Here is a 24,704-nt window from a genome sequence, read left to right as displayed (position 1 = left end):
CTTTGTGTTGTTATAAAAGGCATTTTACTTATTAGACATTAAGACAACAGCTTTTGGTATTAGATGATGCCTCGAGAGTGAAAATTGCATTCCATGGAGTGAGATTACGTTCAAGGGGAATTTCTCCCCTGACATTTATAGGAGAGAACAGTTATAATAATCCCACTTCACTTTGCTCTCTCCTCTCTCTCTCTCTCTCTCTCTCTCTCTCTCTCTCTCTCTCTCTCTCTCTCTCTCTCTCTCTCTCTCTCTCTCGTGAGGCGAGGGACAACTAAGATAACATTGACCTTTAAAAGATGTTGCATATTTTACTTTCTTTTTTTTTCTTTTTTTTCAGGGGGGGAATGGGGGCCGGGGTGTTCGCCCCCCTTCTCTTTTGTACAAGTCATCAGGGCTTTTAAAAAAGGCAAAAATATCAATATTAATTTAATTATTGATATCTTGGTCAGCGACATTAGACTGTTGTTGTATTCATCCATTTGTCTTTATTTGTCAGTGACAGTTTTTGTTTTAATTTGTCTTTATTTGTCAGTGACAGTTGTATTCATTTGTCAGTTTTTCAGTGACAGTTGTATTCATTTGTCTGTTTTTCAGTGACAATTGTATTGATTTGTCTTCTGTTTTCAGTGACAATTGCATTGATTTGTCTTCCGTTCTCAGTGACAGTTGCATTGATTTGTCTTCCGTTCTCAGTGACAATTGCATTGATTTGTCTTCTGTTTTCAGTGACAATTGTGTTGATTTGTCTTCTGTTTTCAGTGACAATTGTATTCATTTTGCCTTCGGGCTTCAGTGGCAATTGTATAGATTTGTCCTTGTTCGTATGTGACAGTCGTACTAATTCGTCTTTGTTTGTCAGTGACAATTGTATTCATTTTTCTTCGTCTGTCAGTGACAGCTGTCGCATTCATTTGTACCCTTGTCTGTCTGTCAGCTTACCACACGATGTCGATGGACTTCAAAGATAGTGTTTAATAGTTATGTGGCCATGAGAACGTTGAATACATTCTAAGAAGGATCTTGCTGTTAATCCAGACTTTCTTTTCCTCCTCGACTTCGATCCTCAGACTGGCATTTCCGGGATGCGGATTATTACAGAGAACGCCTTAATTAATGCTGGAACAATACGGTACGGCCTCCCATTTTATGAAAGGGTCGATAGAATATGTTCTCTCTCTCTCTCTCTCTCTCTCTCTCTCTCTCTCTCTCTCTCTCTCTTGGATGTCTCTTTTTAAGATTCTCTCTCTCTCTCTCTCTCTCTCTCTCTCTCTCTCTCTCTCTCTCTCTCTCTCTCTATTGGATGTCTCTCTTTTTAAGGTCTCTCTCTCTCTCTCTCTCTCTCTCTCTCTCTCTCTCTCTCTCTCTCTCTCTCTCTCTCTCTCTGTAAAAGAAAGATTCTGGATGCAGAGGTTTTCCCCAGCGCTCTCAAACTCCTCTTCACCTTTAAGAATCTCTTGAGTTTAGATGCGCGCACTATTGCTTAGACGGACGAGGACGCTGTCTGTATAGGGTGCTGCTATTGTCTCGGGTGTGTAGTTGGCTTAGAGAACGACGTGAATGCAGATATACTTATGTGGGATAAGTTTAGCGCTGGTTACGTTAAGAATTTGTAATGATATATTTTTTGGGAGGTTGATTTTCAAATTTCGGTGTTTGTTGTAATAATAATAATAATAATAATAATAATAATAATAATACGTAGAACATGAATACAACTGCTTTATGTTTGTTTTAGTCTTTATATTTCTAATAATATTTTTTAAAGATTGTTATTATTAGTTTTGTTTATTTTGTGATACAATCAGTTTTGTTTATTTTGCGATAATCGGATCATATTTTTTTATGAATGTTACCATTATTTTGTTTATTTTGTGATAGTCTGATAATATTCTTTGATGACTGTTACATTAGTTTTGTTTATTTAGCGATACTCATCTATTTATATATTTGTTACCATTAGCCATGTTTATTTAGTGATACTCATCTATTTATACAATTGTTCTTTTGCCGAGAAACGACAAAAAATCAAACCAGGTAAAGTAAAAAAGAAAAGAGGTTCCCCTAATCCTCAGGTTTAGTGTGTTAAGCGCCCTTTGTAGGGCTTCCATGATTTTAAAGAGCTGCTTGAGACCTGAGGGGAGGCCCCTGGCATTCGTTTCCCCAGGGGGAAGGGGAGGGGCGGGGTTGGGGGTTAAGGCGAATGACGCCTCCGAGGAGGTCTGAAGCTTTCAAGTTCCCAGGAAGTTTCGTTCGGTAAAGCCGGCGAAGTTATATTAATGGAACGCTTCCACACCCCGCAGTGTTTGGTGTCCTCATTTTTCTTTAATTTTGTATATCTTCTGTGTAAGTTGATATGCTAACACTTAATTCTTCTCTCTGTATTCCTCTTTACTTCCTCCCACTTCTTCCTAATGAACGCCATATTCTTTGGAAGCTTGAATTTCAAGTCAGTGGCCCCTTTGGTGGGCTTGTTCCGTGTGAATGGGTTTCATCTACGGAATAATAATAATAATAATAATAATAATAATAATAATATGTTTTCGTACATGTGTACTTCTCTTGCATTTTTACTTTTCCTTCTCTTTATGTTTATCTGTTTTTATGTATATTTACTTTATGTGTGTTTAATTATTCTGTTGCTTGTATATTTTCTGTAGTAGGATGGTTACTCTATTCTTGTTTGATTATATTACTAGTCTACGCTCTTGTTCCAAACATGGCCATTGTATTTTAAAAGCTATTCTATTATATATTATAGATTAATGGGTGTTGTGTCTTGTTTCCTGTTAATGTGCGCGAAATTTGAGTATTAAGAGCCACCTTTACACTCATGTAGAATCTGAGATCCTTGATGTTCTAATAACGGTTTTCATAAACCTCTCTCTCTCTCTCTCTCTCTCTCTCTCTCTCTCTCTCTCTCTCTCTCTCTCTCTCTCTCTCTCTCTCTTAACAGTTGATGGTGTAACGCCAAGTTGATGAAATTATTATATTCCACTCTCAGTCAAAATGATTTGTATCTCTCTCTCTCTCTCTCTCTCTCTCTCTCTCTCTCTCTCTCTCTCTCTCTCAACATTTGATGGTGCAACGCCAAGGTAATGAAGTTATTATATTCCACTCTCAGTCAAAATGATTTGGTACTCCCCCTCCCCCCTCTCTCTCTCTCTCTTAACATTTGATGGTGCAACGCCAAGGTAATGAAATTATTATATTCCACCCTTAGTCAAAATGATTTGGTATCATCCGTGCATTAGAAATTCTTCTCTGGTATTACTTCCCCCCCTTTCATCTCAACGTTTTCATTCTTGCTTCTTCCTATATTTTTCCTGCGCCTCTTCTTTCTTCGTTTCATTTTGAATTCAGGAACACATAAGACGATGGAACGTTACAAAATTCACCGGCGTATCTCTTGAGCAACCTCGATTTATCCCGTTGTGATTTGGGTATTCCAACGTATTAGCTGCTTTCGGCATCGTCGGTCGCATACTGAATGCTTCCTCTCAAAGAATATGCCACGAGTCTCATTGAATGAAGTCTGTGTGTCTGTAAACTTTTGTTCATTCTGAAGCGAATGCCGATGGGAGGACCAATGTTTCCTCTCTGTAGTCTGTAGACTCAGGTAGACTTAGATAAGTATGTATATATATGTGTGCGTGTGTGTGTATATATATACTGTATGTGTATATATATATATATATATATATATATATATATATATATATATATATATATATATATATATATATATATATAAATTTCTGACTCACATCAGGATCAGACCCAGGTCTTTCAATTGAAAGGCAAGGAGGGCTGCCACTAAACCATACAAGTCAATTGAAAGACCTGGGTTCGATCCTGATGAGTCAGAAATTTATTGTTATTCCACGTGATTGTGTGTGTGTGTGTGTGTGTGTGTGTGTGCGCGAGAGAGAGAGAGAGAGAGAGAGAGAGAGAGTTTTGGGAAGACCGCGTCGATGCTCTTGTGCGGCCCAAACTTCAGAAAATCAAAGACAGGGAAAAAAGAAGAAGAAGAAGAAGAAGAAGGAAAAGCCGGCGGTTTTTCAGATTCCCCGTGGTCGAGTTGTTTAATCTGACGCGGTTCGACGACTTTTGTGCAGCGACCAGGAAGGAGAAGAGCTGCAGTCTTTTAAAGTTGATAGGCGGTAATGGACTTCGTCGCGCCATTCGGCATATATTCCCTCCATCAGTGATATTGGAGGAAAATTCACTGGTGTCTGTCAGTACGCCCATAAGATAACTCTTAAAATTTACCGTTGGATTCTTCTGAAAATCGTTGCAAGATGAGCTGTGGACTAGACAAGATTTAAATTGGTTTTGAAATGGATCTGATTCCAGACGCGGATGCTTAGATGTCCGATTGTTTGCGCTTTCCAGAAAATTTCAGAAGAGATTTTGGTATGACCTTTAGAGGAATGTTGATGATGAGTAGATTTTCAATGCGAAAACGAGGATAAGAAACTCTGCTCGGGGGTGCAAAAGCATTTTAATATTCGTTGCAGAGTCTGTGCTGCCCTAAAATGGAAGACTGCAGTATCTGCAAAAATACAAAACTGACAAGTTTGGTTGATGTTCCCTTGCCTTACTACTGACTCTGCAGATACTGCAAATGGGACCCCCTAAATACTCGTGGAAAGCATTGAAGAATCCTTCTGAAACTGCAGTAACTTGTGTAATAGTGTTCCACGAGCCCAATAGGTGGCATATCTCATTTTCGAAAATTTTGCAGATACTACAAATGGGACCCCCTAAATACTCGTGGAAAGCATTGAAGAATCATTCTGAAACTGCAGTAACTTGTGTATTAGTGTTCCACGAGCCCAGTAGATGGCGTATCTCAATTTCGAAAATTTTGCAGGTACTGCAGTTTTCCATTTTAGGGCAGTATGGCCAGCTTATATAATAATCTCAAGCTTTCATTTAACAGATTTAAAATATATTAGAATCTGTCACAACATCTTGAGTCTTTATATGGCGTTTCCTCAGACTTGTTTTAATAGATAGTCCAACCCAGTTTCTCTCTCTCTCTCTCTCTCTCTCTCTCTCTCTCTCTCTCTCTCTCTCTCTCTCTCTCTCTCTCTCTCCAAGCTACTGTGTCTGAACACTTCTGTTGTACAAATCTACCCCTACATTGTTCTTTTCTATGCCGACTGTTACTGAACTCTCTCCCCTCCTTACGTGTTCCTCGATTCTTGTCACATTTCTCCTTCGTGTTATCTCCTCTGGTTGCATGCTTCGCTAAGCTCTAGGATTCTCTTCCCTTCCCGCTTATTCCTTAAGCCAATCTTGACAATAAGCGTCCGATGGCTCCTTCAGTCGACTATTTCATCTTGAAAATGAACAATAACAGAAATAAGACGAATAAAGAAAATTGGAACAGAAAGAAAAAACTAAGAACTATTATTTTTCAGTTTCCATACTTTTGGGAAGATCTTGAGTAAGTGTCAACATTTATGATTAATCGTGAAATGGCTCCGTGCGTCAGTGGTTATGAGGCGAGGGAAATTACTTCAGCAGTGTATATACATATATATATATATATATATATATATATATATATATATATATATATATATATATATATATATATATTATATGCCTTGTCTTAATTGAAAGACCTAGGTTCGACCTGATATGAGTCAGAAATTTATGTACATATATATATATTTATACAGATATTTGTATATATATCTATATATTACATATACTGCATACATACAATATATTATTATTTTTTCACGCATGCGCGAAAGAGATTATAACACGTACATAGGACCTTTCAGTCAAACCTAGTGTTTTGCAAAGTAACCTCTTGGACTTCAAGCCGGAATGGGCACAAACCGGAATGTTTTACGTCGTAATTCGATACCATTTTGTCCTAGGAAGGCGGGCCCTATGTCCATAATATCAAAGGAACGTCCGAGGAGGATTAGAAATCTTATAGGGGGGGATATACATTTCTGACTGCGGTATTGCAACTCCCGTTTGCGGTAGGATTATATATATTAAGTTACTCTGCTTTCGACGGTGGTTGTGGTGGGCTGTACTTGATGCTATAATAATAATAATAATAATAATAATAATAATAATAATAATAATAATAATAATAAAGTACCTATTCATAACTGTGGATTTGTTTCTCCATTTCAGCACTCATGAGTATTTTTAAAAATAATAATAATAATAATAATAATAATAATAATAATAATAATAATATGTGATAATGATAATAATAATAATAATAATAATAATAATAATAATAAGTACCTATAAATAACTGTGGATTTGTTTCTCCATGTCAGCACTCATGAGTATTTTTAATTAATAATAATAATAATAATAATAATAATAATAATATTAATAAGAAAGTACTGTGGATTTGTTTCTCGATTTCAGCACTCATGAGTATTTTTTAAATAATAATAATAATAATAATAATAATAATAATAATAATAATAATAATAATAATAATAATAGTCAAATTTACAATAGCGTTGCCGGAAGTAAGATAATGATAATGGTTATGACTCAGACGCGTTCTTGAGCTATAATATCTTCATGTTAATGATAAAAAAAGAAAAAGAATTCGTAGCTTATCTGCGGACTGTCGCCTCCAGGAAACATATACTCGCCTTCAAGTGCAACCCTTTTGTAGAAATGCAATCCCTTAAAAGAATTGTATATAACATTTAAAAGGAATTGAAATACCCTCTCTAGAAAAGTAACTTTTTGATGGAGTTACATCCTTCAAGTGGGACTGTCATCAGTTAACAAAAAAAAAAAAAAAAAATTCTTGACAGCGTTACGGATCTAGTACGTTCAGGACTTCAATCCTGGTGTTTTGGCAGGATTATTAGAGTACTCTATTAATCCTGGTAGTTTGGATTAACAGGAAAGAAATCGGCGTTCCGGGAATAATAAGTCATCTACACGATAGCTTTTCGTTTTTATTTACATTTTTTTCAGGTTGCACATGCAACAATTTATTTTTTTTAACCACCGAGAGAGAGAGAGAGAGAGAGAGAGAGAGAGAGAGAGAGAGAGCTAGCTGTGGCTACATTTCATATGAGGAGGGCATTTGTCGAAGATATATATATATATATATAGAGAGAGAGAGAGAGGTGGGAAACTGAGTTCCTCTGAAGAGAGAGAGAGAGAGAGAGAGAGAGAGAGAGAGGAGAGAGGAGCTCGAGCTGTCGTAAAAGACAGGGAAAATCATTTTTACTAACGCGATGAACCCTGTCATTGTGACGCCATCTTTAATATTTTTGCAAAACATTATTTTTTGACTTCACGTTTCTTCTAGCTCGTAGACGATTCATGTAATTGAAAATTTTATGGTAATTTCAATGCAAACTACCTTATAAACGAGCTTGCGCAACATAGCTAGTAATATCAAGATATCAGTATATCAACGCACAGTGTTGTGTTGAACACACTGATTATTTTTCATCCAAAAATGTCATGGCTTCGAATGCTGGCTATTAACAAGACCTTTTTTTAAAAAATCTTAAGTATATCCTTCCCGAAAATAGACCAGGTGCTCCCAAAATATATCGTCGGGACTCATAACAATAGCCCGTTGATATTCGCTAACAGAAATATTCGTGATTCTTCTCACTCGAATCTAAGGGAACCCGTTTAAATTCGAATACGCGGGTCCCTTTGATAGTGTTACTATTCTTATAGAGAATTGTTGACTTTGAGAGGAATTTTCTAGGTTAGAACAGAACAGATTTGTCTCCAGCAAAATATTTGTTTTTTATGAGTATTTGGGTATGTTACATACCGGGTAATTTGATTTGAATGCCTCCTATTTAAAAAAGGGTCTTTCTTTATGATGTTCTGTATGAATGCGTGTACATTTTGACGAATATAATAATAATAATAATAATAATAATAATAATAATAATAATAATAATAATGGCTAGTCACTTTCAACTAACATATACCCATGTATAAATTCTCTCGAGTGACGCAGCATCTCGTACCCATTCCTTCGGTAATCTCCATAGTTTAGGGTGGCAGTTGGGAGTAGTCCTTGGCATATTCTCCCGTGGGCACCACTCGGGCATGATGATGGTGGTATGGGTAGCTGCGTAGCATCATCATCAGTGTGGTCATGACCAGTTGAGTCACCACCGGCTGCCATTGCGAATGCGTCACTCGCCATGGGGCCTGTTCTTTTCATCAATTACTTCGACCTCAATTAAAGCCGCCGTTATTATCTAGCGTATCTACGAAACTTCCAACGTGAAATACTTAATAAAATACTTTTTCCTATTTATGTGTCCCAGAACATCTGGGCCCTTTATTTGCGGCAGCATTGTTTCTCAGAATTCGGCGATGATGTCATTTGGGCCGGGGTGTGGAAGGAAAGAATTGAAAGAAAACGCAACCCCGAGGAGGATCTGCTCAAAGATATGAGCGAAAACTGACCCCTTTGATGGTTGCCAGCTTGTCATCTCCGTCGTCTGTTTGTTTCGTTGATATCCGAAGAGGATTCGCGACTCTTTCTGCATTTGCGTTTCGACTTTCTGCATTTACATTTCATGTGTTCTTATTTTGTAGTTTAGATACTTCCCTAGTTCGTTCCTTGCGGTTAAACGGGATTTAAAACTTATCGTGCATAAAACACGTCGCTTCATCCAGTTTCCATTATTGACGTCAAAAGGCTGAATGAATATATAGGGCACCGTCTCTGAGAATTGGGTTGCCGTAGTGGGCGCTTGTGAATGAATAGGGCAGAGAGAGAGAGAGAGAGAGAGAGAGAGAGAGAGAGAGAGAGAGAAAGTGCCAAAAAGCCGAGAAGCTCTACGAGTTCTAAGCTGTGGTGAGATGAGTCATTCCCGCGCTGCATGTTTCTCTTAAGCGGTGCTGACGGCATTTTCCCTTTGCTGATGATTTATTTTAGCTTGAATGTACGCCTTCAAACAAACGCTTGCTAGAAATAAGTGTTTCCGAGGGAGAACAATGCAAAACTTGCCGCTTGGTAAGCTAGCGGATGGGAGACAACAGGAAATACCGTATCGACGGGCCTGGAGCAAGAAAGTTAAGGGATGGGTTTTGATATGGGGAGGGGGCTGGTGTCCTCTCCGGGGTCTGGGTAGTGGGAGGCTAGACCGTTGTGGCTTGTTGTCTAGGGGTGGGATTGTGTGGTGGGGGGGATGGAAGGGTTTGCTTTTGTGTGCGAGGGGGTGGAATGTGTCTGCAGCTGGAGACTTGATAACTCTTTTCTGTCGAACATCGAGAACTTTTTGTAATTCCTTCTTGATTCTCCTGTGTTTAAAGGGACCGATAGCATCAAATGATACTTAATCCGTACGCCAAGAAAACATTTAACTTTAAAAGCGGTATCGCGCTTAATGTACCAAAAAACAAAATGTCTGGCGTATTTTTCCTCTCGCCACTTAAGGTTGGGACATCTCAAGAGAAACTTTCACCCACGTGATGTTTTGGTGGTTTGCTCGAACCTGCTGTTTAAAAAGCCGTAGCATGAAGCTAATGTAAAGACCGTTACTCCTTGCACTTCCGTAATATAGCAGGTAGTAATTTGTGTTCTATTTGAAGGTTTTATTTTCTGTATAAATGAATTACACTGACATTTGTTCAGATCGATGCAAAACATATTTTAAAAGGTAGAATTGAATGTATTTTTTTGCATTTTAATTTGCAGGGATTCTTGTACAGAGTATGCAAATATAAATGTCTATTTTACATATAACAGTATTTACGTATCGACGTTAGCTATAGAAATACATTTATAGTGCATGTATATGCTTGCACGATGGTTGGTATCAAGGTCTAGCTATACATCATAGGCTGCTGTACTCGTGTACAGTTATAAACACGCACAACATACGTGTGTCTCTGTCTCTCTGAATAAGTAAAGCCGATTTAAACTGCTCTGTATAGTTATCGCCATTGCCACTCACAGTCCCCGTCTCAAAGCATATGGATGGAGCATGTGACTCATAGCTGTGGCCACAGTCTTCCTCGGCAAGACTTTTTGGCCTTGATTTTACAGTGACTTCGGTCCGCCTTACAGTATGTTAAACCTTGGTTCTCATGTTAAACCTTGGTTCTCATGTTAAGTTAAACCTTGGTTCTCATGTTAAGTTAAACCTTGGTTCTCATGTCGTAATGGATGGTACTTTATTTCTCACTTCCTACTAGTTTGTTTCTCTGTTAATTTTCTTTAGTCAGTCAAAAGGGATGACAGTAACTATTGTGGTTATGAAGATATTAGTAAAAATAATATATCGTAGGGCATGGCAACGCAATTCTGAGTCCCTAGGAAAACATGGATAGGAAGTGGGAACGAAATGTGGGAATACAGGAATAAGAAGAGAATTCCAAAGTTATAATTGACAACCTATGTATAATTGTGATGATGCTGACAGCTATAATCCGAGTTGTAATCACACAGCAGTGCAGAAAGAAATTAGAACGAAAATATTCATTTCGGGAATGCTACACCAGTTTGGGAAATTAAGTTTAGTTCGCTGTCATTTTCTCTCGTAAAAATAGTTATAGTCCTAGTTGAATTTCATTGATACTGGGAACGGCTTGTATCCTCTCTGATGAGGAATATGTGATATCACGTCTTCCTTACAATTCACTTTGGAGTACAGTATATTTCTACCCTTCTGAGACATTTGGTCATTGGGTCGAGTGCACTGTTTCTAATTTATCTATAGTTTTACGCATGTGTGCTTTAGTGTGTGTGTGTGTGTGTTTACAAATTGGTAGATTTTGAAGCATTTATGATGATGATAAACTCAGGCTTCATAAGTAGTCAACTTACCTTCGACTAGATCACATTATATTTGAATCGAAGTCTCGACTTCCCCGCTCTATTGAGTATCACATCAAAGGCGACGGAGTAATTAAATAGATTAGCGTGCCTCTAAAGGCATCGAGGCTTCACTCCTGATAGGCGATGATGATTCTGCACATTCCGATTGGATGCATTCTGTTATGAATCTTGTTACCTCGCGTTGAAGGTAGTGGTGGTTTGATTATGATAATTACAGTACAGTGAATTACTATTGTGTAGAATTATTTTGTTATTGCTCATTTATTTGTAAATTCGTTGCCGGTCGTTGATCTTGAATAACTTTGACAGTTTCGAACTTTGGAATTCTGTGTAGCACCTCCCCCGTCCCCGTCCACCCACCCTCGAGAGTCAGCACAAACGAACAACATATTTATAGTAAAGACAGTGAATGCAGTTCTTCTGTTACTTTGCCTACTCTTCAGTCAGAGCTCTAGCATGCATATATATATATATATATATATATATATATATATATATATATATATATATATATATATATTATTTTTTTCTAACTGTTGGTAAAAAGTAATTGGTTGAAAGGAAATTTTGTCAAGATTATTCAGTCAGAGCTCTAGCATATATATATATATATATATATATATATATATATATATATATATATATATATATATATATATATATATATATTTTTTTTTTTTTTTTTTTTTCTAACACTGTTTGGTAAAATTAATCTGTTGAAAGGAAATTTTATCAAGATTATTCCATCTCACCCGAAATATAAAATCTATTAAAGATGGTGTACCGGTATTTGAAGTTGTAACGGCAGATTCTGTTATCATATCAGTCAATCAATCAGGGAACGTCGATTCCAAGAGGCAAATTTATCGTACCCATCGGGTCTGGGGCAAGTAAGTTTCCCATTCCACGTGAACTTGTTTTACCTTGAAAACCTCTTTCATTCTCGCCTTTTTGATTCTGTGTTTCTTTCTCATGCTTCCCTTTTGATTCCCATTCCTGTCTTTTATTCTTTAATACTAATGTTTCTATTTTTACTCCTTTTCATCCTTATTCTGTTACTATTTATTTCCATTTATTCGTGGTCATTTTCCTTGCAATCTGAGTTGAGTGGAGACATTGTGTTCCCTTGGCTGATGGCGACCTCCGCACAATGACAACTTAAGCCGGTTTGAAAAGTGATTGGTAATTCATATGCCTGGGTTTCTTTTTTAACGCTTGCATGTTGCTTGCGTTCCATCTTCATTTCCTCGAGGTCTGCTTTCACGGTTTATGCTTGTGGATGTTGTATACTAAATTGTATGTTATGGAAGCTTACTTATGAATCTTTACATATTTTCAATAACGAGAATGTGTGATAGCTATTATTTTAATGTATAAGACTTGCACTTTGTATAGACGATGCGTATTTAAATATCCCTTTGAGAGTCTGGGTCATTTTAACGAATTGAACGTAGTGCACGGTAATATTCTCAATTACTCTGAATGTTCGTTTTCTACTGTGAAATATGAAATAACTACAGAAGCGTGGGCGTGGGCGGCTGTCTGTAACATGATACAGCCCACGTGACGAAGCTTTAGAATTCCACCTTGGGAAAACAGGTGATCCTGACGTGCAGCCTGGTGACACTTAGCTCTTCATTTCTTTGCTGTGGCCATCTTGACGTACATTAAAGTAATTAAGTCAATGGGCATTGTTCCACGTGTGATCTGATACTTTTTTGGACAGGACATTGTTCCGGTAGTACAAGCCCCTTGGGGATGGTCGTAAAAAAAACAAAAAAAACAAAAGACTGTAAATATATAAAAAAGACAAACAAAAGGCGGTATTTTTCGTCTTTATAATATTTACAGTCTTTTGTTTATGTGTTTTAAGGTCATCCCCAAGGGGCTCGTACTAAACGCGCCGCAAAGGTGGGTACATACCGGGTTGAATACCAATTGTTTCATTAAAAGAGCAACACTGGAATGTGCGGGGATATCCCATATATCTCCAACGCAAAAAAAAAAAATAAATAAATAAATAAATGAAGAGGGTTACGTAGCGAAACTGCACATCTTTCCTAATCCTTAGACCACACTCCACAAACTTAAAAGATTCTTTGAGATTCTTTTTCAACTCTTCGAGACGACTTGGGGACGAACAAACAAGCAGTGGCGATTAGCTGAGGTCTAGATTTCATGTCCAGAGGTGGGAACGAAACGCAAAATGAGTTCATGATTTGACAAAAGGAATATCGAAACCTGAAATCAGAGGTACTTAGATTTATGCAGACATATTTTCACACGAAAATTGAAGGATTGCATCCCACTGCAAAGGTAATTGCTTGTTGAAAGTTTACCAAAATAATCTCTTGAATTTGATATTAGTAATCAAACGTTGTTTGCTTTAATACATCCTCATATCTCTTTGCTTATGTCTACAAGACCGTAAGTATCATTTCAACGTTTATACCGGGGACACGGATATTATGTGAACAAAGCGAAAAGCTATAAAAAGCACTGAATGGGGCCGCCGAACTCTTCATTCAAGACCAGCGGGCCATGCATCGCCACCTTGTAGACTAAACGTGTCCCAGCACACGTTTAGAAGTTCAATCCTTATAAGTTCCACAGCAGAGATCACATTTGCTTTTGCATATCAAGACGAGAACGGGAGGGGACCCGGTTGATTGGAAACTGCCACCAACTGGACTGACAGAAAATAAAGCTAGGTTTCAGTTTCACATCACTGCAATGAATACTGCAAGCTCGCCTCAGGTTACAGGTATATGATTTAAGATCATGTAACTCGCTGTAGCCAATGATTCTTATAGGGTGCCCAAAGGTTTCAGGGAGAGAGAGAGAGAGAGAGAGAGAGAGAGAGAGAGAGAGAGGGGGGGGAGAAATTTGTATCACTGCTCTTAGATCCGCATATCAGAGAGGGAGAGAGAGAGAGAGAGAGAGAGAGAGAGAGAGAGAGAGAGAGAGAGATTTGTATCATTGCTCTCAGATCCGTGTTTGAGAGAGAGAGAGAGATCCGTGTATCAGATTCAGGAAGGGTAGATGTTATGTTAAATCCTTTCCCTTCTTTAGACATGCTGGCTTCATAGCCTACTTGGCGCAGCCCGCGCGCAAGCACGCGCGTCTAGTGACGTTAGAGCTCTGTCCAGAGAGCCAGCGTGTTTTGATTTAGGACATTAATTGGTTTGTTTATGCATGTCCTCAAATTATATATATATATATATATATATATATATATATATATATATATATATATATATATATATATATATATATATATATATATATATATATATATATATATATATATATATATATATATATATATATATAATTTCCACTCCCCCTCCTCTCATTAAGTCGTGAAATGGCCGAGATTAAAAAAAAAAATAAATCCCAGAAAAATATACTTGAAGCAGAAATTTAGCACGATGACCAAGAGCTGGAGATGACGCAAGCGGTGAACTCCCCTTCCATGATAAGGACTCTCCTGACGAAGGCAAAGGCGCCGGCAGTAACTGAGAGCAAGATTCCTACATTAAAGGACTCCTCTTCAGCCGGTTTCCCGAGATAAAGCCTAGCGTGTATGTATATATATATACAGTATATATACACACAAGCGTATACAAATTTATTTTTTACTTATACGTTTTTATTATTAAACTGTATACTTTTATACTTACGCATTATTATTATTATTATTATTATTATTATTATTATTATTATTATTTGTTTAATCTTAATATTATTCAATCTTTGATATTATTATTATTATTATTATTATTATTATTATTATTATTATTGTTATTATTATTATTATTTAATCTAATTTTTCATCTTTTTCTCCTTTCTCCTCCTTTCCATCTTCCTTTCAACTCCTCCTCCTCCTCCTCCTCCTCGGGATTCCCTTCCGTTCCTTCCTTTCTCTCTTCTTCTTCTTCTTCTTCTTCTCATCCTTCTCCCATTTCTCTCCTTTCCATCCCTTTCCTCCACGTGTTTGGTTTAATTAAAATCTAATTTTTTTTTACAACATGTTTGTGGTGATTCTCCTTATTGACAGCGGGGAGAGAGAGAGAGAGAGAGAGAGAGAGAGAGAGAGAGAGAGAGAGAGAGAGAGAGAGAGAGAGATGAACTTATTTATATTCACAATAATCGATAACTCTTTCGTAATTTCCTTTGTCAGAGAGAGAGAGAGAGAGAGAGAGAGAGAGAGAGAGAGAGAGAGAGAGAGGAACTTATTTATATTCATAATAATCGATATCTCCTTTCGTAATTTCCTTCGTCAGAGAGAGAGAGAGAGAGAGAGAGAGAGAGAGCGGAGGAGAATAAGCAGAAGCAGAAGTGAATCGAATACGAGCTCCTTCGTCTCCTCAACAACCTGCTGACGTCATATAGTAAATGGCCGTTGATATGAGCCTCTGCTTCATGCATATTCTATTGGCGTTCATTCCTTTTATTTGATTTTTTGGGGCCGCCTCTGCTCCGCTCACAACTCAGTAGCAGATGGTTAGCAGTGGTTAGCATACTTTTTCCCTTTTTTTCCAAAGCATTGTGACGAATGAATGAGGTCTTGCTCTTATTTTGTGAGATTTTGTCAGAAACACTAACCTTTGTTACCCTTGTTCTGCAAAGCGTCAAACGGAGCTCCTGTTTTTGGCGTCGGTTGAAGAAAAACAATTTAGTCTTTGTTCATTAATTTATTTTTTGTCGGAGAAGAGCGATTTAAAAATTTGTTGCTTTATCTCCAAACGGAAAACGACCCACCAATTTTCTCTCGATAGTCTTATTATATGTTATTCTTTGTCGGAAAAATCATCTGTCAGCTTGTCTTAGCGTCGTAAGAATGTATTAAAGTGCAAAGAGAACAGTATTGGGGTAGCAATGCATTGCATCTTCGCTTGAACTTTAGAAGAAGTTCCAATTGCACGCCATCCTCAACAGGGAGACTGTTCCACAGTCCAACGGTGTGAGGAGGAATAAAGGAACTCTGGAACTTTGGAGAAGTTCTACAGCGTGGCACATTTACTAACGGAGTAGGCTGTCGATTCATCTCGTGAATTCGTAAGGCTTCCTCCGCAAGGCCGTCCCCTGTAATTGCGTTACGAGGTTAAGGACCGTTATTGAAGAAAAATATAAATAAAGGCGAGGGAAGATTATTCTTTAAAATTGTTGGGGGCTCCGGTTTTAGGCAAGATCAATACTTTGCCGAAGCTGCGGTGCTCGTTCATGCTACACGTTCATGATTGCTGGGTATTAACCGGCCATACGGAGTTGAGAGAGAGAGAGAGAGAGAGAGAGAGAGAGAGAGAGAGAGAGAGAGAGAGAGAGAGAGAGAGAGGCTTGCAAAGGGATTGGTTCATGCAGGGAGAGAAGGTAGCAGCTGCGCATTTCAATGTAGCGCCCTCCATACGTAATGTTTCATGGCCTATTAATCCATAGGAATATTTGGTTGGAACTTAAACGACTGTGTTTAATATAGTATTCAACGACCTCCTAGACGTATAATCTTGCTGAATTTTTTTCTTCTTCCAATGCTGTTATGCTTTATCATTTTTCTTGAGTGATTTTTTTTTTTATTTGACAGCAGGCGGTTGTCTTAAAATGTTTTATTGTCATGCTCTAGAATTCCGGGATCAATATACGTAACCATTCGTTTGTTCTAGTCTTTCTTTGCGTGTTTGTTTTTGGATATGTTTATATATACTGTATGTATACATATACATATATATATATATATATATATACTGTATATATATATATATATATATATATATATATATATATATATATATATATAAATATATACTGTATATATATAAAGATCCGCAGATCTACATAATATAGATTATGTGAAAAGTACGCGCATGATATAATCTAGTCAGTGCTCGAGGTGAATACTATCTGGAAAGGAGACATGTCAAAGGATTCAGGAAGTAGGTTGACCTGATATGCCCCTACGCTATGCATGTCCTGAGCACATTAGAGCGCTCAGTGTAGGTTGCCAAAGTTATTTATCGTTTTGATGTTTGGTGCCGTTTCGCCTTCCTTTGGTGTGCTTACTATCCAGAGCAGTGTGGAGGCAGTCATTCGTGAGTTTTCAATAATAATAATAATAATAACTCGGTATGTATCCACCTTTGCGGCGCGTGTAGTACCATGTGTAATACTAGCCCGTTGGGGATGACCGTAAAAGCATAAACAAAAGACTGTCAATATCATAAAGATAATGACCCCCAAGAAATATTAGTCCTAGATAACGACCTCCGTAAACCCTTGGGGATCGTTATCTATGGAAGATGCAATAATAATAATAATAATAATAATAATAATAATAATTTGAACCTGGCTGATTGTCTGTGGCAGAGAATGTTCCAGTTGTCTCGCAAAATAATTCCGAAATTAGGTGTAGATAATTTTCATTTTCTGACCACAGGAGAATAACAGCCATTTTGAAATATCAGGAATTCAAATGCAGTATTATGTTAGACACGGTATGAGAAGTTCATGAGTCTGTATAAAGTTATTGGCCTTAAGAAGTTGCCACGATTTATCCTCTAGAAGAAAGCATACAAACCCAGTTTTAGATTTTAATAATAATAATAATAATAATAATAATAATAATAATAATAATTCCCTTTCTCAATTAGCGCTGTTATCAGTACTGCGTTTATCTTCCCGCCCTTTTCTCTTGTATATTTAATGCCCCGCAGCAAGTTAATAACTTACGTCACCCAATCGATAACTTTCGTGGCGTCTTCGATACAAGCAGAAGTCTACAGCAGGTAGCTGCGTTCCTCGTTACCTCAATTGATGAAGTTGGGTGGATGTTGTGTATTTTATTCTCCCATTCCTTCTTTGTTTGTTTGCCTTGTCAACAAGGTATCTCGGAGGGCTGTTGATTAGCTGAATTGTATTCGCTGAGACTATAGATTCAACTGCGTGTTTTGATAGGGCAGCCGCGAACGAAGTGTGATGGTTATGTACTACTCTGGTGCTGGTGTTTCCTGATGATTTCTCTGTCCCGTGCAGATTTTTTATGGGGCCTTCGTTAAATGTTTATCTAGTTAAGAATACTGCAGACTACTGATAGAAAAGTTTCAAGCCCAGCTTATTCAGAACTGAGAAAAGAAACTGAAAGACTTAATAGGACCGCGTGGGCGTTTCTGAACAGTGCAGTTGTCTTTTAAACAGAAGTTGATTGACGCAGATTGATGCTCCTTTACACTGCTGATCACGTTACGCCTCATAGAGGATTTTTCTTTAGTAAAAACATGCTCTTTCAGAGCCATATGAAGAGCATGTGGAGAGCAAATAGACTGACGTTCCTAAAAGAGAATGTGTGGTATAATACTTATTGAATATGTAGAATGTTATTACCAGCATGGTTAAATTTCCGTACGCCTAAGCTTCTATGTAAATGGAGCACCATAATTTTGTTTAAGCACTAGCTTTCAACTCCATTTGGCACTTGTCAGAATCGTCTCCTTTGGATGTTTTCACTGTTGAATTAGGCGTTCGGAGTTGGGTGTTGTGTTCCCCCATTTCTGTCCATAACTCGGAATTTTTGGATACACTCGGTGGAAGTTTGTAATTGGATCGGATAAAAATAATAAATTGGTGAGGATTTGAGATGGATGCGGATGTGGATTCAGGATATAAGGGCTTCCCGTTTTACTTCTGACAGACAGACAAGGCCACGCTCACTTTTACTTGACATTATTTCTCTCCCACCTGGAAATAAACCTAACCGAATTTGGTTGGTTTGACAATAATAGATACTTTTAAATAAACGCTTGCATTGAAATTGGTGTATTAACGCTAGGTTAAATGCTTTACGTTCGTTTTCATAGTGTTGATAGAGGTTCGAATTTTCAATTTAGCGTACGAGTATCCAACGGAGCTTCAATATTGTTTGGATTATGCAATGATTGCCACAATTTGTATTGCCTGGATGTTATAGAGAATGATGTTTTTTTTCCGATCGGCGTTATTTGATTCATTTACTGATTTTTTATTTGTTTTTTTGCCAAGACTTGTAGTGAGTGGGTTTGGCTTATGACTCAGTCCTTGTCTTGTTGGAGAGAGAGAGAGAGAGAGAGAGAGAGAGAGAGAGAGAGAGAGAGAGAGAGAGAGTGTCTCCTTGCATTATATCATCCTTAGCGCAGCATCTGCTTAGAACAACATGACACTGAGCCTAAAGCCATGCCGTGCCCTTTCGTTCTGTCGTATCCACTTCCATCGTCCTCCCAGTCACCCCTTCCCCCTTTCCTGCGGTGCCCTTTCCATCCTTACACCCTCCCCTTCCCACCGATGCTAATTATGTAATTGTACCAATTAGGTGGCCCCTATCCCAGCTTCCTCCTCCTGCGTGTGAGACATCTGTATAGTCGAGCGCTGCGAACGGTACCGTGGGTAGCGTGGATGTGGCGTCCTTAACTTAAATGTCCTTTAAATTTTTGCAAGAAGAGGCCCCGACACCTGGCCTGTGTTACATATTCATGTGTGTAAATATACATCTGCGACGGTGGAAAATTGCTCGTAAAATGTGAAGGATCTTGTAGATTCGTAGTGTGTTTATGTGTGGAGGATTATTTGTTTGTCTTGTTTATAGTTACAAACTTTTGTGACTTCTCTCCACGAATGGAAAAATCATAGTGTGTATCAGCTATAAGTTCTTAATACAATGTAAGAACATTTTTTTTTTACTTTTACTGATTAGATAAAAAATAAAATCTTTTCCATGTGAAATTAGTTGTGTAAGGTTGCAAGGTTGTGTGCATTGGTATACTATTAAGTATCTAATGTCTTATACAGCATAAGCAGTTACTGGGATTTTTGTATATAATATTTATAGTCAGTTTTATTTCCCTCTGACGTCAAACTTTAGGATTCTTCTGATTCCCTTTTCTCTTTTGCTCTATTCTATTCTTTTCGTTTAAAATATTTGCAATTTCCATTTGTTTAGACGTGTATCTTATATGTCTATAGTTTTGTAATTCGGTGAACTAAACATTAATGTAGTTTGCACTTCATATTCCACAAGCACCATTGATATTCTTGTGTATTAAATAAAATTACAAAATTTGTCCCATGACAGTTACTTGCCAATAGTATGAAACAAAACATTGAAGAGTCTTGGTTTCTTGATCTTTCAAAAATCTTAGCTTCTTCTTCAATATACTGTCTCCCAGGACATTAGGCAATATGAAGCTTCTAATCTTAGCAGTGTTTGTATAATCATCTGCAGCCGAGATTTCCACCAGACAGGTTTCTTTTAGGTCCTGACTGCTCCTATGGGCTATGACTTTTGTCCAGGGTTTTGCCCATAGATTGTACATTCTTCCTTGTTTCTATTTTTTCAGTAAATTTTCTCAAATTTATGAAATGTGGTGGAGTGTGGGCCAAGGGAGACAAATAAATTTCGAGATGGATCCAGATTAATGACCTATTTTTTTTTTTTTTTTTTTTTGCATCATATCAATTCATTGAGGGCTTTACTTTTTTTTTGTTAACTGCTCGGTAGTTGTTATTTTGAGTCAACCTGCAGTGTAATTATTGTCTCTTTTGTTATTTTTTTGTGATTTAAGAATCGCAGTGTAAAATTATACAGTCTTCGAGAAGTTATCAGACTTCATTTGACATCAGACTTTTGTAGTGCTTGGTAACGGGCATGTTTTTCAGTGATAAAGGTATTGTGTGCAAAATGCAATATTAAACTGTATCATTTGCCTTATATTATTTACAGGCCCTTAACAATAGTTTTAAGATGCAATACATTTTTGTAAGTGCTTTTTAAAATTTATTTCAGAGCTGTGGCTTTTTTTCATACTGCCTTTTCTTCCTCAGGCACAGATAGAATGGTGTGGAGTTGGGTGTGTCCGGGCCTGCACAGGAAGATGGCTAGTGTTGAGCCTCGATGCCGCCCTTCTGCATGGGCTGCACTCCCTTAACAGAGGTTACTGGGCAGCAGTGTCCTCCCTTCTTGACAAGCCATCGCTGTCTATGCTCAACAACCTCCCATATGCAACAAAACCCATAGCCAAAGGTACTGAACAGATTACTTCTTGTTTGGCTCTGATGATCTGTATGAAGATATTTTAATACTTTGCTGCTACTGCAGTTTTTCGTAAGGAATGCAGCGTTACATAATTTAAATGCTACAGGATTAGTTTTCAAGTTAATATCCTTAGCCAGCTGTAAATTTCTATTATCTTTTGACTGAATATCCCCAGCCAATTTTAAATCTATTATATTTTTAAAATAAGGTAATGCTGACCATTGGCTCTGTGATCTGATGTGACAAAGGTGGAAAAGTAAAATCGAAGACCCAATATTTTACATTAATACATAGACGATGCTAGTAATATAACCTTCACATTTCCCTGCAATGTAGTTCTTGTATTTGTGTAGTTTCTTGTTCATCTTATGAGCTATTTTCTTGTCTATGACATTGACACCATGATGTTTCAGAATTTATTAACTGATAATATTCCCACATTACATTTTTGGTGAAATGCAGTTTATGGAACAGACCATTTACAGTTCAGCATCCCTAAGTCATAGTAATGTATAAGGAAAAAATCTGATGTTGAGAATAATTAGTGCAATGCCAGTTTGCAATAACCGATTGTTCATTCAGTTATGGAAAATTTAAGGGTAATGCAATAGTGGTCTTTCGAGGTAGCCTAACCAAGTGATTCCATTTTATTTCATTATTATTGTCATATTGCTTGGCAGGTACGGAGTACAAAAAATTATAGTTCATATCAGTAATTATGGACTGAATGAAAGGTGGTAAAATCACAATTTTATCATACATCATTCAATATCCTGAAATGTTTTTTGGCCATCTGTCGTAACAGGGCGTTCGTGGCTGTGTTTATGTTTAAGTGAAGGCCAGTTGGAGGGCTACCTTCATGCCCTCACGAGTCACAAAGGGCTGCTAGACACGTACTATGGCCCGCATGCCCTCTTGCGAGACCCTCACCGAACGCATATCCTTCTCATGTTAGTGGCTGGCTTGGAGCACTTGAAAATGGCAATTCCTATGGTGAGTAGATTTCGTAAGTGGACTGATTTTTGGGTAAGATGAGAATACAGTTTTGTTTATATTCTGGACTCTTGGCACTAACAACGAAGAGATTTGTATAAGATTCAATAGAAATTGATTAAAAAACAAATATTCAGTTATTTTTATTTGCCTTTTCTAATCCAGTTCCATACTGAAGTCATGTATGTTCGTGCTTATTAATTTATTTGCTGTAGAATGGTGGATAAATATTTTTTGGAAAACTATGACGGTGATCTGTATCTGTTTCATGATTATCTCTTCATGCTTTATTTTTGAAGTATATTGTACAGTATGTGTCATTGGAAGTATATTTCCTATGTATCTAACCATTGTGTAGAATTAATGAAAGGTTTTTCATGCTAATCGTATGTAAAGATAATTACATAATATATAGCTGTAGTGAAGGTTTTTCTTTTGGTAGTTGTTAAAAGAACGTAAAACAATTTTAGTGCTGCTGTAAGAAAGTGAATAATAGTGTTAGGTGTCATTAAAGAAACATTTTATACCACATGGTTTCCGCTGAATGGAAACTAAGCATTTCCGTTAACTAGTTGTTTCTCTCTTGTTACATGAGCAGGACATCCCAGGTTGGATTCAGTCAGGAGGAAGTTTCGGTAGCTCGTCCAGCACCAGCATGAACTCGATGAATGTCTCCATGACAAGCATGGATTCCTCTCTCCCTTCTCCCTCTCAGCATGAGCCTTTCGACGTCGATCTTTCTTGCTCCGAGGCTCTTGAAGAAAGCTGGGTAAGAAGGACATTACTAAATGTGTTCAGTATGCTCAGTGGCTTGAGTTTTGAAGTGGAGTAGCTCAGTTGATGTCTTTGAATTTTAGATGCTTCATTCATACATCATGAATCTAAAGAACGTGATGCTAATTTTGTCACTTTTTTCTTTATCTCTTTACAGTACCTCTCTCTCCTTAATGCTAGGTTTGACAACCTGTCTGGCATGGACGTTGTCTAAAGTAATTTCCCTGTTCTTTTGAATATAATCTAGATAATTCAATAGGATAACCCCAGCAAATAATCTCTTTTTCAGCATTCCATTGAAGGAGAACTACCAGTCTCACACTCCAAGTGTGAAGACATAGACACGCTGATAGAAATAGAACACATCTCAAAGGTAGTTTAGGCTTAAGCTTAGTCCAGTACAGTACAGTATGTAGTTTCCACCAGTCTGTAATGTTTCCATTTTGCTTTTTGCTGATCTAACCATTTTCCTCACACTTTAGCACATTTTTCCATGTTTTGTAGTTTTCAATTTATAGCCATTGGTTGTTTTTTTTTATATTTGTCAGTGATCACAGATACTCTGTTATACCTCTATACTGTATATGCAACACTTTGCAGAGGTTTATAGCTGTATTTCCAGAGTTCTTGATACAGTAAAACTACACTCCTTCACTTGCCCTGTATGTGAAGAAATAGGTTACTTATATGTTGAAAATAGGACATTTATTTTGTATGTTAACAGCATGATGATGTCATGATGGTAGGTGAGGAAGAAGTTTCAAATTTAGATAGCAACCCTGATTAGCATAATTTTGACTGTCCTGAATATGTATGAGCTGTGATTGTTTTGGATGAAAAATACTTTCGGAGCATTATTGAAGGAAAATGTTTTCAATTTACCTGTAGGTTCAGGATATTGAAAATTACAACAAAATACTAGCTAACACAGTTTAATGAATGCAGTCACTGATGAATTGAAGTAGAGGCAGATATGTAAATAAGGAATAGTAATGAAAGATTATAATTTTTATTAAAGATTCCACATGTTAGTTTAAATTTCATGTATGACAAAGCTAATAAGGAAGGAAGTCTCGATAACTCATTGTTAACTTATTATTGGCAAACCACCTCTTAAATAAGCGAGACTCTTGAATTGTTTGCATAATACAATGACGTTCTTAGCAGTTGCATAGGAATGGGATGAAAAATGGCTCAGATTGACATCATCATTTCCCTTTTATTTTTTATTTTTTATTAAGTGCTGGGAAAGACTTTCATGCATGCTGTGAGTTTGCAAGGTAGATGAAATTGTGTTGTACAAGGGGATGTGCATTGTATTTGTTGTAGTTTCAATTGGAAGTTTTATACAATTACAGTATCAAGCATTGTAGTGAATCGTGGTACAGATTTTTGTGGGCCACGCACAGTGCTACTACGTCTGTTGAATAACTGTTGAAGACCAGTGTATTTCATTCAATTCTTTGCTTGCTTTGGAAGTTTATGCATGCTAATTTTTGAGAAAATGTTTCCTGCATACCTTGTCGTTTTGATAATGTCATATTATACAATAGATTGGCTATGATAACATTACAGCAAACTACTGTGTAGAGGAGAATTCTGTTTTGGCAGACTAGTTGGAAAATCTATAGTAGATTAGTGCTTTGCATTTGTTATATGTTCATTTAAAATCTGGGAAACGCTGGGAAAACAAGTACAATATTTTTTGTTTTCATCAATGAAAGGACTTACATTTTTGTAACAGTTTTGATGGAATAGTTATTCAGTGATGCTTTCTATAAATGTTTCTACGTGATGCTTATATTGATAGCTTTTGCTTTGCTATTTTTATCAATGCATTATTTCTTTAGCCTAAGTCATTTGCAGCGATGCTGATAGAATTGTAGTCAATTTTACAACAGGCTTAAAGGTTTAAAGACAATATTAGTCTTAGATACAAACTGTTGTTTAATAAAGCCTCATTTTGCTGGTTTATGTGTGTTAACAGAGTGGATGAGGAAAGTTAGAAGTGATATAAAGAGCCAAAGTGTATGAAACATAATGATA

The 24,704-nt window shown here is 37.1% G+C and overlaps 1 protein-coding gene across 1 annotated transcript in view; it reads left to right on the top strand.

Annotated features, from left to right (window-relative positions):
* Window positions 1–24,704, top strand: part of prd1 (pruning defect 1) — a 71,773-nt gene that overhangs the window by 18,097 nt on the left and 28,972 nt on the right. The window contains 4 exon segments of the mRNA XM_067100575.1: window positions 20,681–20,879; window positions 21,697–21,884; window positions 22,483–22,653; window positions 22,948–23,031. Of these exon segments, the coding sequence (XP_066956676.1) occupies window positions 20,681–20,879; window positions 21,697–21,884; window positions 22,483–22,653; window positions 22,948–23,031 (642 nt within the window).

The sequence above is a fragment of the Macrobrachium rosenbergii genome, chromosome 56 (assembly GCF_040412425.1).
Source record: "Macrobrachium rosenbergii isolate ZJJX-2024 chromosome 56, ASM4041242v1, whole genome shotgun sequence".
Taxonomy (NCBI): Eukaryota; Metazoa; Arthropoda; class Malacostraca; order Decapoda; family Palaemonidae; genus Macrobrachium; species Macrobrachium rosenbergii.
The sequence above is the reverse complement of the archived record's forward strand: the minus strand, read 5'-3'. Positions and strand labels throughout refer to the sequence as shown.